The 16259-nt window shown below is 38.8% G+C and overlaps 1 protein-coding gene across 1 annotated transcript; it reads left to right on the top strand.

Moving 5' to 3' along the window:
* Window positions 1–3667: 3667 nt before the first annotated feature.
* LOC100768256 (olfactory receptor 2W1-like) lies at window positions 3668–4618 on the top strand. The gene has a single exon (XM_027409258.1). It carries the CDS (start codon window positions 3668–3670, stop codon window positions 4616–4618), a length of 951 nt encoding a protein of 316 aa, XP_027265059.1.
* The last annotated feature ends 11641 nt before the right edge of the window (window positions 4619–16259 follow it).

Below are 16259 nucleotides of genomic sequence, written 5' to 3' on the forward strand. Positions count from 1 at the left end.
ACTTAAGAAGTCCTGCTTTCAACACCCTGAACCCCAGCAATGCAGAGGTAAGACATCAGGGCCTTCTCCAGCACAGGAATGTTAATCTTATATTAACCCAGGAAAATCGTTCTCCTTGGTTGCCAAAACATGTGAGAAGTGAAAGAAAAGAACTTAAATTGACACAGGGGACTCCTCAGGCTTCTGCCCAGAAGTCTAAGATGTGTTAATTCTCTGCTGTTCCTCCTTGTCTAACTTGTACAGGAGAAAATGAATCTGTTCATTATCACAAGAGGAGAGCACAAGGCTGTATCTTAATTTTTTATTTCATACATTTTGACAGAGCACAAATGTAAACAAGTTGTGTAGATTAAATTAAAATTGAAGAACTGAAATACTTTATTCTTGAAGAAAATGTAGTTAGGCAAGAGTCAGATTTCTTTTAATCCATTTGTAAGTCTCCTGATATGAAATAATACTAAAAGTTATTTGATTGTTTTTTGTATATGTTACAGGGAAGAAGGATTTTTACTCTTTCTTAAATTAATCTCTGAGTTATAGTGATAGTGAAATTTATTAAAGAATTGACAGCATGAGATTGACTTCAATTTTAAAAGAATTTTCATTATTTATGATAAGTGTTCCTGTCAAAATCAATGTGCATAGACTATTCGTTCCTCAGCTGGGACATTTGTGGATGTAGCACATCTCAGATAATCATTTTTCTTTCTGTCCAGGTTCCATTAATAGAACTCAGGCTTGGTTAACTTTGAAAAGCTAGTGCTAAAGAAATCATTAAATGACTCTCTCAAAATAACTATTTCAAGCACTATAGCCAGTTACTTTAGTGAATTGGCCTACTTTAGAATCAGGGCCACAATTTAAAGCAATTTCCTCATAATTGTCATGGAAAATGTTTGAAAGGTCATATCTAACAAAACACGGAACTTTTATATTATATCTATGCAGACAGACAAGGGTGTACAAAAAGGCACCAGTTTTATATTTAATTGGAATTATTTTTAACGGAGTATTTTATACATCATGTGTTGAATGCCAATAATGCGCCCATGAAGCCATCACACAGCCTTTGTTGCAACCTTATCCATTACCTTTAAAAGCTGCTTTCTGCCTTCTCCATGCATCACAATGGGAACTGTGATCTGCTTTTACAATTGTGTCAATACAGTATAGTAAAGGGCAGCCATTGTTATTTCTTCTCCATTGTAACATTGGACAATAGATGTTGGTCAGCAGCTCACTTGACATATGTGCTGGCAGTTCTTAGATGTTCATGGGTATTTAAGGAAATCTATGTTGAAGTACTATTGAACTGTGTTGAGTTCATTTGTCCTTTAAATAGAGACTATGATATAAATGATTTTCAGCAAGCTGAACAAGGGTTGCATAGAGAAAATAATTTTCTCACTCTTCTACCACTTACTACCACCTCACCTAATGTCACAGAATATAAGCCTAAATTTTATTTGAAAAGAAATAGTTGCATTGATTTTCCTACTGTCTTTTATACTGTGTTTTTATTTGTTAAAAATCATGGAAAAATACATTGGATGCATATATTAGATATACTGGATAGAGAAGAAATCATATCTACTTTCTTAAGTTTTCAGACCAGTGTTTGAGAGAATGTCTAGTAGTCTTAACCCATGTTTTGCCTGATTATATACTACTTTTATACCAATTCTGGTAGAGATAGATTACAAGGAGAAAAACTCTGCCCAGAACTGTTCTAAACCACTTGTAATTTTTTGCTCATTTGATTTTTAGTCCCTACAATAGGTATTTCTATTGTTCCAAATTTTTATGGAAAATTGAACTCAACAGTTTCCTTGCCTTATTCTAGTATCACTAATACTTGATTGTGAGAGATTAGGCATAAATGAAAGATTTACTTTTTAAGAGTGAAAATTAGCTTTACTATGCTTAGGAGAGAAGAAATGGTGACAGAAAGAGAATTGTACTCTTTGAAGCATTGTCTAGAGGTGAGCAGTCCCCTCAGAGTTTTCACAGCTCAGTGTTAAAACTGTATTACAAGTTCTGTATACAACCAGGGGTTGTGGGAATGGTATTTATAAAATAATTGTGAGGATAATACAGTTCTTCAGAAAGCAACTTCTCCTTCACCCTACTAGGAAATGCCACAAGACCTATAGGATAGGGGGAGATGAATAAATACATAACAAGAAAGTAGATTCAAAATGCCAGGTTAAAGGGCACAGAGATAGATACTATAATGAGAACAATTGGTTTCCATCTTCTACTTTGAGGTTTGTGCAATCACACTACAAACTGACATTGAGAAGAGAGCCAGAGAAGTCACTGACCATGGGGTCATGAAGCACAGGTGAACCAAACCAAGTAATCTGTGCTCAGCTAGAGTAACAGAAGCTTCAGCCTCACAACCTTCAGAACAGGATGGAGACATAACCTAGCAGGGAAGAAAACTTTTCTTAGAAAACAGCAGCTGTTCACCTTCCCTGGCTTGTCTCAAGGAAGGATTTTGTGCAATTTGCATGTGTCACTCAATCAATGTCTTTCTTCTGGAATTCAAACTCTTGAACACAAGTTCTTTAGCTACATACCATATTGGCTCCCTGTAGAAGTTAGGCATACATGATCAGTAAGAGAGGAAAAAAAAAAAAACGTGAAAGTGTTTGACCAAGTGCCTATTAAGTATGCTGAACATTAACAGGTCTGTGTAGAAACATAGATGAGTAATCCAGAAAACAAGAGGAGTTAGGGATTTATATAGAAATGACCTTTGAAATGTTTGAATAAGAGAAAACCAAAAATGAATATAAAAATTGGAACATAAATTAGGAACGCTGAGGCTTATACTTGTACCAAAGTATGCAGGTTTATCAGAGCATTACAAAATGAGTTTACTTCTCAAATTAGCTGATATGTGTTCAGCACACGGGTGACAGGACCTCAGTGAACCTTGTAATTGTGTAAAGACATTAGACAAGAATCAAGACAATGCATCATGATGGTGTAGATTTGGATGACAGTGGCTGAAACTTTTTATAGTGAGAGATATACTGTCTATTTTTATATTCAAATATACCAGATTTAGTTAGAAAAAAACTGGGTATACAAAAAGATATAGGGGCCTGAAAAAAATTTCCATATCATTTAACAATAAACAGGAGGACCAATGTTCTCTTAGAAGTGAAAGAAAGAAGATTGAAGACTAGTTTTATTTTCAATCTGACATTAACAAAATAGCTAAATTCATACATAACTTCATGGAGCAGGTAAAAAGGTATCATCACTACACTTAAACTAACTTTATAAGAAACCAAACGGTCATGCTATTTGTCTTTTCCAAGCTTCCAAATGTGCATGTGAAGAATTTAGACCCTGAAATAAGAGTCAACACTTCAAGGTCATCTAGATAAAATAAAAGTCTAATATTAAACTCCTTGGCCACCAAAGAATCCTCAACAGGTACAAGACAAGTTGACGGTAATAGGTAACACGTATGCATTAATTCTTTCAATGATTAACCTACTATCTTGCCCTGCAATTAATTCTGTGTTTTACCAGTTATTTGCATAGTCTACATTGACAAATTATTTTTGTTCTTCTTGTCACCCTACCCACTACTTCTCCTCTACCTCCTTCTCCTACTCTTCGTACTGTAGAATATAAACACTAAAAGACTATGGACCCAAACAATTACACTGCTTTGCATGTTTTTATCCTGCTTGGCTTCTCTGACCACCCTCAACTGGAAATGATCCTCTCTGGAGTTGTCACCTTCTTTTACATTATCACTTTGGTGGGTAACACAGCTATCATTCTTGCATCCCTCCTGGATCCCCATCTTCACACACCAATGTACTTTTTCCTCAGGAATTTATCTTTCCTGGATTTGTGTTTCACAACAAGCATTGTCCCTCAGATGCTGGTTAACTTGTGGGGACCTGAAAAAACCATCAGCTCTGTGGGTTGTGTTGTTCAGCTTTATGTGTATATGTGGCTAGGCTCTATTGAATGTCTCCTCCTGGCTGTTATGTCCTATGATCGTTTCACAGCTATATGTAAGCCATTGCATTATTTTATAATCATGAATCCACATCTGTGTATCAAGATGATTGTCATGGTCTGGAGTGTTAGTTTGGCCAACTCTGTAGTATTATGCACACTCACTGTGAATTTGCCTCGCTGTGGACACAATGTTTTAGATCATTTCTTGTGTGAGTTACCAGCCATGGTCAAGATAGCTTGTGTAGACACCACAAAAGTCGAAATGTCTGTTTTTGCTCTAGGCATTGTCATTGTCCTTACGCCCCTCATCCTTATTCTTATTTCCTATGGCTACATAGCCAAAACTGTGCTCAACATGAAGTCAAAAGCAGGCCAACAAAAGGCAATGAATACCTGTGGGTCTCATCTCACTGTGGTCTCCATATTCTATGGAGCTATTATCTATCTGTACCTACAACCAGGTAACAGGGCCTCCAAGGACCAGGGCAAGTTCCTCACCTTGTTTTACACCATCATCACTCCAAGTCTCAACCCCCTCATTTACACCCTAAGGAACAGAGACATGAAAGATGCACTGAAAAAAATCATGAGATTTTACCACAGATTTTCAGAAGTAAAAAACTAGAAGTCAGAGAAAACTAATGGAGAGGACAAAGCAAGGAAGGAACTTCTCTAATTCAGATTCGAATAAGGTAAGTAACACTAGACTCATAGAGATCAATAGCTGAAGTAATTCTTACAAGAAGAACTTGTATGGATGCAAACAACTGGAGGACAATCAAGCAGATCTTCAGGTTTCTAACTATTGGAATATTCTCAGGGAATACATGTCACTAAGAATCTGTTTGCAGAAATGTAAACTTGACTGCGTTTTGATTTATTTGGCAGCCCCATGGAAACTGCTTTGTCTCATTCTATATTTTCTATATTAATGCTCACATATTCCAAAACACTGACCCAAATGATTTAATATCCATTGTATTTTGTAGATTAAATAAGAGTCTGTCCATCTGTACAGTAAATAATAGTCTTTCTGTCTGTCTGCTTTTGAGTCAGGTTTTCATAAAAACCAAGATTCTCTTGAACTTCTTGTGTAGCTGAGGATAGCTATGAGGTGCTTCTCCTCCTGCTGCTGCTCCTGCTCCTCCTCCTCCCTCCTTCCTCCTCCTGTCGAAACCAAGTGCTAGGCCTACAGGTGCATGCCACCACACCCAGTCTGTGTGGTGCTCTGAATTGAACCAAAGGCTTTGTACATGCTAGGTAAGCACTCTACCAACTGCACTATATTTCCAGTCTTATAAACAATGTTGTGAATTAAATCTGTGACATCATCCAAACATTTACTATATTTAGCTCAGATAATACACTATGTATGGCTGCAATCATCTTAAACCCCACCTAAAGAGTAACTTGTTTACCTTTTGTTCAGTGGTACTTGGTAATACCTCAAATATGTTTGTTTACCTGAATTTATACATAAACTTAGATAATTGCATGAAGTATTTCTATTGAATTGCTATTAAAATATTGAACATTTAGGAACTAACCTATGCCTGTGTGAGCTGATCAGCATTATCTCACAAGAATAACATTTGGCTGGAAATGTAAATGAAAATAAACAATAATGATGATAATTAAATTGAATTTTCACTTTAATAAATTGCCTCTTTAAACAAGGAATCATGTCAACATTCATGAGATTTGCCACACTGGCAAAAGCTCCACACAGCAGGACCAACACTCCTCAATGCATATACTTTAAAGGAGAAAATACAGAGGCTAATGCAAATCTCTCCCTCTCCCTCTATTCCTTCAAGTCCAACCCCCCAGTCTCTTCCCCTGTAGCAGAACACCTGCTACAGCCTCGCCTCCCACCTTATCTCTAGTAGATCCCACAGATCTCCCCCTTCTAACCTCCCCCAACTTGTTGCTGTATCCTAGCTCCCAGCTCAAGCATGGACACCCTAAGAACCCAAAGGCCATTCGTGCCAGGGAAGCAGGTAGACTAACTGCAGATCCTCACTTTTCCTTGCATTTCTCTAAGTCAAATTCCCCAGTCTCATACCTAGGTCTCTAGCAGACATTCTGTGCCTTCTCTTCATTCCCTGTCCCCATTCCCAGAGGACTAAAAAGCAGATCCCGGTGGAACACCCAGCTTTCCTTCCTCTTGTGAAGGCCCACTATCACCCCAGCACATTCCCATACTTAAGTCTCAGGTCCCAGTACCCAGAAACGCATTTTACTTGGAATGCCCAGTTGCCAAACCTATCAAGACCCCCAGTGCATTTTCCTACAGGCAACACACAGCCACCACACTCTGCTAGCAACCAGAAAGGAAACAGAAAGCAAGAAATAAAACACCCACCAACAAAGACAATACCAGATATCAGCACCCAGAATTACATTTTTCCCAATCCAAAATGCCTAGACACCAGTGCAAAAACAAACTAACAGTGGGGACAATATGTCCTCACTAGGAAGACTGCATGGTCCCCCAAAGAAGGGGAGGGGCATGAGAACCCCTGATCAATCAAATTGGGAGCACGGGGGGGGGGGGAGGGAGGTGGGAGGTGAGAGGGGGAGAAGGGGGGAGGGGAGGAGAACATGAGGACTGAGCAGGGGAGGAATAGAGGAGGGCAGGAAAGGAGATGCCTTGATAGAGGGAGCCAGTATAGGTTTGGAGAGAGGGTCTGGCACTGGGGAAAACTTAAGGAATCCACAGGGATGACCCCAACTAAGAATCAGGGCAGTGGTGGAGAGGCTGCCTTTGATGCCCTTCCCCTATAATGAAATTGATGACTACCTTGGTTGCCATTCCTAGAGCCTTTATCCAGTAGCTGATCAAAGCAGAAACAGGCACCCACAGCTAAACACTGAGCCATACTGGAATCCAGTTGCAGAGAGGGAGGAGGGATGAGCAAAGGAGCCAAGACTGTGCTGGAGATAACTGCAAAAACAGTTGGCTTGACCGAGTGAGAGCATAGAGACCCTAGTCATAAAGCTGGGGAACAAGCATTGAACCAAACCAAGTCCTCTGAATGTCAGTGCCAGCTAGGAGGCCAGGACCTCTAACGGTGGAGCCAGTGTTTATCCCTAGAGCACAAATGGGCTTTGGGAGCCCATTCCCTATAGAGGGATACTATTGCAGCCCAGATACAAGAAAGAGGGTCTAGGCCCTCCCCCAAATGATGTGAGGGACTTTGATGATCCCCCGTGGAGGGACTCACTATCCTTGGGGAGTCTTGGGGGGGAGCATGGGAGGATGGAAGGGTGAGGGAATGGGGGGATTGATATGTAAATAAGAGTGCTTCTAAAATTATATATATATATAATATATATACTATATATATATATATATATATATATATATATATATATATATCCTCACTAGGAACCAGCAACCCAACCACAGCATGCCCTGAATATTCCAACATATTTGGAAAACAAAAGACCTTAAAACATCCTTTCTGAATAAGATAGAGTCCTTTAAAGAAGAAACAAATAAAACCCTTAAAGGAATCTATGAAAACATAGACATTTGATGGAAATAATGAATAAAACCTTACTAAAGACTTGAAAGTGGACACAGAATCAATAAAGAAAACCCAAACAGGAAAATCTGGTGAAGAAAATTTAGAAACTCCAACAGAAACAAGTTGGTTCCTTCATAGTTGGTAAAGGCCATCTGTTGTAAATTTAAAAAAAAAAAAAAAGCGGCATGAGAGAGAAAGACAGCCATGTGACAGAGCTTGGGTGAAGGGGTTTTTCTTGGGGGAAAATGAATGGGAAAATGGGGGAGAGGGGAGACCAGCCTCTGGGGACAGCAATGGCAGAATAGAAGAGAGAAGTGGGGGGGGACAGAGAGACAGGCAGAGAAGCATAGAGAGAGAGAGAGAAAGGAACAGGCAGAGAGAGAGTAAGAGAGAGAGATGAGAGGTGGACAGGGCCCTTTTTAAAGGGAACCATAGTGAATTGGTGCTCTTAGTGGCTACAGCTGAGGGTGTATCCTGTCAGAACCCCAAGAGAAGGCCAGTACAGATGGCTGAATACTAACACCAACTTTACCAAGAGAATACAAGAGATAGAAGAGAGAACCTCAGGCATTGAAGACACAATAGAAAAAATAGATTCATTGGTAAAGAAAATGTTAAATCTAAGAGACTCCTAGCACAAAACTTCCAAAAAATCTGGGACACTACGAAAAGACCAAATCTAAGAATAATGGAAATAGAAGGAGAAGAAACACAAGTCAAATGCACAGAAAAATATTTTCAACAAAATCATAGAAAAAAATTTCCTAACTCCTGTGGGCAAATCCCTGGGAACCGTCAGGCCAGTCTTTCCAGGGGAACAGGTAGGCTAACTGCAAATTCTCACCTCTCCTTCCATTCATTCAAGTTCAATCACCCAGTCCCATGGCCAGCTCTCCAGAAGACCTTCCCTAAAGAAGAAGAAGACAGCATACAGAATACTAAATAGACTGAACCAGAAAAGAAAGTTCCCTCAGCATAATAGCAATCAAAACACTGTATTACAGAATAAAGAGGGAATATTAAAAGCTTCAGGGAGGAAATATAAAAGCAGTCCTATTAGAACTACATCTGACTTCTATTTTTTCCAACTTTTTATATTTGAATTAAAAACAGGATTGTTTTACATGACAATCCCATTTCCCTTCTCCCACCTGTCCTCCCCTACCCCCCCCCCAACTAAAACCTTATCTGTCACATATCTTTTCTGCTCCCGCTGGATGGTGAGGCCTTCCATAGGGTATCATCAGAGTCTTTCGTATCCTTTGGGATAGGGCCTAGGCCCACCCTCGTGTGTCCTGGCTCAGGGAGTAATCCTCTATATGGAATGGGCTCCCAAAGTCCACACCTATGCTAGGGATAAATGCTGGGCTTCTACAGGAGGTCCCATAGATTTCTGAAGTTTCCTCACAGAAACCCATGTTCCTGGGGTCTGGATCAGTCCCATGCTGGCATTCCAGCTATCAGACTAGGGAGCAAGAGTTCCCGGATGTTCAGGTCAGCTGTTTCTGTGTGTTTCACCAGCCTGGTCTGGACCTCTGTGCTCTTCACTGGTCTTTCTCTGCATCTGGGTTCCAGTTCAGATCGGTGATTACTTATGGGTGTCTGCTTCTACTTCCACCAGCTGCTGGATGAAGGCATATAAGTCAGTCATCAATCTCATAATCAGGGGAGGGCATTTAAGGTAGCCTCTCCTCCGTTGCTGAGATAGGTAGCTGGTATCATCTTTTTAGATATCCAGACAGTTCCCTTGTGCCTGATTTCTCTGTAAACCAAAAATGTCTCCCTCTATGATGATATCTCTATTCTTGTTATCGAGTATTCTTCCCCTGACTCAAACTTTCTGCTCCGTCTTGTCCTCGGCATCTCTCTTCTTCTCCCCTTCTCATTCTCTAGCTCCCTCCCCAATCTTACCGGGCTCCCAATTTGCTCAGCAGATCTTGAACCTCTCCCCTTCTCCAGGGGACCATGTATGTCTCTCTTAGGGTCCTCCTTGTTTATTAGCTTCTTTGGCAGTGTGGATTGTAGGCTGGTAATCCTTACTCTATGTCTAAAATCCTCATATGAGTGAGTACATATCGTTTGTCTTTTTGCAATTGGGTTACCTCGCTCAGAATGATGTCTTCTAGATCCATCCATTTTCCTGCAAATTTCAAGATTCCATTGTTTTTTTTCTGCTGAGTAGTACTCCATTGTGTAAATGTACCACATTTTCTTTATCCATTCTTCGGTTGAGGGGCATCTAGGCTGCTTCCAGTTTCTGGCTATTACAAATAGTGCTGCTATGAACATCGCTGAACATATGTTCTTGTATGAATGTGCTTCTTTTGGGTATATGCCTAGGAATGGAATTGCTGGATCTTGTGGTAGACTGATTCCCATTTTTTTGAGGATCAGCCATACTGATTTCCAAAGTGGCTGAACAAGTTGGCACTTCCACCAGCGGTGGAGGAGTGTTCCCCTTTCTCCACATCCTCTCCAACATGAACTGTCATTGGTGGTTTTGATTTTGACCATTCTGACAGGAGTAAGATGGTATCTCAGAGTTGTTTTGATTTGCATTTCCCTGATGGTTAAGGATGTTGAACACTTTCTTATGTGTCTTTCAGCCATGTTAGATTCCTCTATTGAGAATTGTCTATTTAGTTCTGTACTCCACTTTTTAATTGGGTTGTTTGGTGCTTGGGGGACTAGTTTCTTGAGTTCTTTGTATATTTTGGAGATCTGCCCTCTGTCAGATGTAGGGTTGGTGAATATCTTTTCGCAGTCTGTGGGCTGCCTGTTTTGTCTTGCTGACTGTCTCCTTTGCTTTACAGAAGCTTCTCAGTTTCAGGAGGTCCCATTTATCGATTGTTGACCTCAGTGTCTGTGCTACTGGTGTAATGTTCAGGAAGCGGTCTCCTGTACCAATTGATTCAAGGGTATTTACCACTTTGTCTTCTAATAGGTTCAGTGTAGCTGGATTTATGTTGAAATCTTTGATCCATTTTGACTTAAGTTTTGTGCAAGGCAATAGGCTTGGGTCTAACTGCAGTCTTCTACATGTCTGCAACCAGTTATGCCAGAGAACATTTGTTGAAGATGTTCTCTTTGTTCCATCGTATAAATTTGGATTGTTTGTCAAAAATCAGGTGCTCATAGGTATGTGGGTTAATATCAGGGTTTTCAATTCTATTCCATTGGTCTATCAGTCTATTTTTGTGCCAATACCAAGCTGTTTTCGGGACTGTAAAAATAGCTCTGTAATAGAGCTTGAAGTCAGGGATGGTGATGCCTCCAGAAGATCCTTTATTGTATAGCGATGTTTTGGCTATCCTGGATCTTTTATTTCTCCATATAAAGTTGAGAATTGTTCTTTCAAGGTCTGTGAAAAATTGTGTTAGGATTATGATGGTGATTGCATTGAATCTGTAGATTGCTTTTGGCAAGATTGCCATTTTTACTATGTTGATCCTACCTATCCAAGAGCATGGGAGATCTTTCCATTTTCTGGTATCTTTAATTTCTTTCTTGAGAAACTCAAAATTCTTATGGTACAGGTCTTTCACTTTTTTGGTTACTGTTATCTCAAGGTATTTTATGTTGTTTGTGGAAATTGTAAAGGGTGATGTTTCTCTGATTTCTTTCTCCACCAATGTGTCATTGGTGTATAGTAGGGCTACAGTTTTTTGTTGTTGTTGTTGTTGTTGTTGAGTTAATCTTGTATCCTGCCACTTTGCTGAAGGTGTTTATCAGCTTTAGGAGTTCCCTGGTAGAGTTTTTCGGGACATTAATGTAGACTATCATATCATCTGCAAATAGTGAGAGTTTGACTTCTTCCTTTCCTATTTGTATTCCCTTGATGTCCTTTTGTTGTCTTATTGCTCTAGCTAGGACTTCAAAGACAATATTGAAGAGGTATGGAGAGAATGGACAGCCTTATCTTGTCCCCAATTTTAGAGGAATTGGATCGAGTTTCTCTCCATTTAATTTGATGTAGGCTGTTGGCTTGCTGTATATTGCTTTTATTATGTTGAGGTATGTTCCTGTTATCTCTGATTTCTCCAAGACCTTTATGATAAAGAGGTGTTGAATTTTGTCAAAGGCTTTTTTGGCATCATGGCATTGATGATCATGTGTTTTTTTTTTCCTCAGTCTGTTTATATGGTGGATTACATTGTTGGATTTTCGTATGTTGAACCATCCTTGCATCCCTGGGATGAAGCCTACTTGATCGTGGTGGATGATTTCTCTGATAAGATCTTGTATTCGATTTGCCAGGATTTTATTGACAATTTTTGCATCAATGTTCATGAGGGATATTGGTCTGTAGTTTTCTTTCTTAGTTGTGTCTTTGTGTGGCTTGGGTATCAAGGTTATTGTAGCCTTGTAAAAAGAGTTTGGCAATGTCCCTTCTGCTTCTATTTTGTGGAACAATTTGAGGAGTATTGGTATTAGCTCTTCTTTGAATTTCTGGTAGATTTCTGCAGTGAATCCATCTGGCCCAGGGCTTTTTTTGGTTGGGAGACTTTTGATGACTGCTTCTATTTCCTTAGAGGTTATAGATCTGTTTTAGTTGCTTATCTGTTCTTGATTCAATTTTAGTAAGTGATAACTGTCCAGAAAATTGTCCATTTCCTTTAAATTTTCAAATTTTGTGGAGTACAGGTTTTCAAAGTATGACCTGAAGATTCTCTGGATTTCCTTAGTCTCCGTTATGTCTCCCTTTTCATTTTTGATTTTGTAAATTTGCATGATCTCTCCCTGCCTTTTGGTTAATTTGGATAGCGGTTTGTCTAGTTGATTTTCTCAAAGAACCAACTCTTTGTTATATTGATTCTTTGAATTGTTTTCTTTGTTTCGACTTGATTGATTTCCGCTCTCAGTTTGATTATTTCCTGGTGTCTGCTCCTCTGGAGTGAATTTGCTTCCATTTTTTCTAGAGCTTTCAGCTGTGATGTCAAATCTCTGGTGTGGCTATTCTCTAGTTTCTTCATGGGAGCACTTAGAGCTATGAACTTTCCTCTTAGTACTGCTTTCAAAGTGTCCCATAAGTTTGGGTATGTTGTGTCAACAGTTTCATTGAATTCTAGGAAGTCTTTAATTTCTTTCTTTATTTCTTCCTTGACCCAGGAATGTTGCAATTGCGTGTTGTTCAATTTCCATGAGTTGGTAGGTTTTTTGCACTTTGATTTGTTTTTGATTTCTAACTTTAAAGCATGGTGGTCTGATAAGACACAGGGGATTATTCCAATTTTTTTGTACCTGTTGAGGTTTGCTATGTTGCCAAGAATGTGGTCTATATTTTATAAGGTTCCATGTGATGCTGAAAAGGAGGTATATTCTTTTGTGTTTGGATAGAAAGTTCTATAAATGTCTGTTAATCCCAATTGGGTCATAACTTCTGTTAGTTCCTTTGTCTCTTTGTTAAGTTTCTGTCTGGTGGTCCTGTCCAGTGGTGAGAGTGGGGTGTTGAAGTCTCCCACTATAACTGTGTGAGGCCTTATTTGTGATTTGAGTTTTAATAATGTTTCTTTTATGAATGTTGGTGCCTTTGTATTTGGGGCATAGATGTTTAGAATTTAGACTTCTTCCTGATGGATTTTTCCTGTGATGAATATGAAATGACCTTCTTCATCTCTTTTGGTAGATTTTAGTTTGAAGTCTATCTTGTTAGATACTAGGAAAACTACCCCAGCTCGTTTCTTGGGTCCATTTGATTGGAGTATCTTATCCCAACCCTTTACTCTGAGGTAATGTCTGTCTTTGAATTCGAGGTGTGTTTCTTGTTTGCAGCAGAAGGCTGGATTCTGTCTTTGTATCCAATCTGTTAGCCTGTGTCTTTTTATAGGCGAGTTAAGACCATTAATATTGAGGGAAATTAAGGTCCATTGAATGTTTATTTTTGTTTGTTTTTGGTTTGTTGTTGGTACTGGTATTGTATGTGGATTTACCCTGCCTTTTATTTTGTGTTTTTGTAGAGTGGGATTATCTATTGCCTATGTTTATGTGAGTATAGTTAATTTCCTTAGGTTGGAATTTTCCTTCCAGTACTTTCTGTAGGGCTGGATTAGTGGTTACATATTGTTTAAATCTGGTTAAGTTTGGGTATTCATGGAATATCTTGTTTTCTCTATTTACAGTGATTGAAAGCTTTGCTGGGTATAGTAGTCTGGGCTGGCATCCATGTTCTCTCAGAGTTGGTAGAATATCTATCTAGCTCCTTCTAGCTTTCAGAGTTTCCATGGAGAAGTCTGGTGTAATTCTGATGGGTTTGCCTTTATATGTTACTTGGCCTTTTTCCCTTGCTGCTCTTAATATTTTTTCTTTATTCTGTATGTTTGGTGTTTTAATTATTATGTGACGAGGGGACTTTCTTTTGTGGTCCACTCTATTTAGAAAAAAAAACAACAACAAAAAAAAACATTCTGGGTGAGGTATACCAGGCCCAGAGAGACAAATATGATCAATGCCTTGTTCAACCATTATCAGAGAAGCTTTTTTCCTGCAACAAATGAAAACAAATATAGAAACCCACAGCCAGACATTACACACAGAGTGAGAGACCTGAAACACTCAACCCTAATTGGGATGTTAGATCAAATCCCTCCCTTCAGGGTTCAGGAAACCCTGTGTAAGAAGAGATAGAAAGAATGAAAAGCCAAAGGGGATTGAGGGCACCGAGAAAACAAGGCCCTCTAAATCAACATGAACAAAGCTCATATGAACTCACAGAGACTGAAGCAGCATGCACAGGGCTGGCAGGGGTCTGCACTAAGTTCTCTGCATTTATATTACTGCTTCCAGTTTAGTGTTTTTCTGGAATTCCTGAGCATGTAAGTGAATGAGTGGGGGCTCTGACTTAATGTGCCATCTCTTGAACTCTTTCCCTTCTGTTCGTCTAACTTGTCCAACTTCGATGTGATAGTTTTTGTTTTACCTTATAATGTATTTTGTTATTTTTGAAAAACAATGAATGAGTTAATGAATGTAAACATAGTCACTACAGTAGAGGTAAACAGTGGTACTGTCATTTATAACTGTGGGGAAAGTGAAAATCGGTTTTCTTTAACGGAGTGGCACTCAGGCAATCAGTCACTCCAGGGCAGATCACATGTTCAGCCGTAGTTGACCAACAAATAATGGACTCCAGAATTTTTGTGTGGGTACTTTTATTTGGTTAGAGTTTGTGTTTTTTGTTGTGGTTGGCTGTTTGTTAGTTTGTTCTCTTTTAGGTGATATTGTGTTTTGTTTTCTAGGTTTCAGGCTCTTTCATGTAGTATTGGATTTTTGGTTAGTTTTTTGAGAAAGAACTTAAAGTTGTGTGGGTAGCGGACAGGGGAGGATCCAGATGAACTTGAGGGAAGGGAAGAATATGATCAAAATATGTTAGATATAAAAATTATCTTAAATAACCAAATATTAAAAAATAAATAAAAGGCAAAGATCCTAACAAATGAGAAAAAAGAATGCATAAATGAATATACACATACCATAAATAAAAACATAAAGAAAAGGGTTAAAGTAAAAAAGATTATCTTGGGTGTTTTAACAAATATTGGTATTACCTTTCTACAAACTGATAAAAAGTAAACATTATTGCATCCAAAGATGTTTCCATTGGTTGAAATCATAAAACATAACTTATTTGCATGGCTATGTGCCAATCATCAGCATATTGTTATATATCATAATCTTACTCAATCCTTATACTAAAACTTTAATGTATGTCTTTACAATCCAGAAAAGGCATAGACAGTTAGGCAACTGTCTCAAAGTTATAAAACTGATCATGGGAATCACAAAGAGGTCAAGCCCAAAACTCTTGCCCCACAATTTGTCCATCTAAATTGATTCACTGTAAAATGGTCAGTTTCATGCAGAGGAAAATAGTGTCAGTTATTTTCTTGGTCAATGACAAAAAGCCATTCAGATGTGATCATATATTATGTAACAATCTGTGTCATGTTTTTAAGTAATTCTTGGTGACATGAAATTATGATTCAAGGACTGATAATACAGTTGATGATTACAAACTAACTCATAAAAATCTTTAGAGTACTTACTTGTCCAGGAACTTGAGTTTAAATAAGCGTCCTATGAGACAACAAAACTAATAGTAATGGGCACTGAGGTATTTGACCATGCCTCGTGATCACCAAGGCAACTGATAGAACATATAAAGAGAATGAAACTGAACCTTGTGGCTTTGGAGCATACATTGTCTCTTTCAGGGACAACTGTTCTCAACTTGGGTATCTGAGGCAACTACTGAGTCATAAGAGAAAGAAACATAAATGAAACTGGAAATGCAGTACCTTTTTTACATTAATCTGCTCAAAGCAAACTTATTACACTATCATCAGTGTGTGGTGTCATGGTAAGGTCATTTTGCACAGTTGAGTTTTTGCCATAACCTTAGTTTTCAAAATGTACGTGAAGAGAACACATTTTATTTGCAATGCCTAGAAAAACAATACTGAAAATCCTTTACTCCTCTGACTTTCAGCTTCCCTGCATGCTGGGCAAGTTTCCACTCTTAGAGCTGTCTTAGTGAAACATCCAGATGATTCTGCCAGGGTTTCTCTGTCTGGTCTTTCCATAACAACTCAAGGAAGTCAACTGAAGGCTGGTTGTCTGGGCTTTCAGACAATACTGATGGGCTGTGCTCGGTGTTTATTCTGGGTTATCTGGTAGGATTTCACATGTCTCTACAATCAAGACATGTTTCTATGCTTGTCTAGAGGTAACAGAAGC

This window comes from Cricetulus griseus, chromosome 3 (assembly GCF_003668045.3).
Source record: "Cricetulus griseus strain 17A/GY chromosome 3, alternate assembly CriGri-PICRH-1.0, whole genome shotgun sequence".
NCBI classification, from domain to species: domain Eukaryota; kingdom Metazoa; phylum Chordata; class Mammalia; order Rodentia; family Cricetidae; genus Cricetulus; species Cricetulus griseus.

What these genes read in the sequence shown, in the direction of transcription:
- LOC100768256 (XM_027409258.1), top strand. Translation starts at nt 3,668, where the DNA reads ATGGACCCAAACAATTACACTGCTTTGCATGTTTTTATCCTGCTTGGC.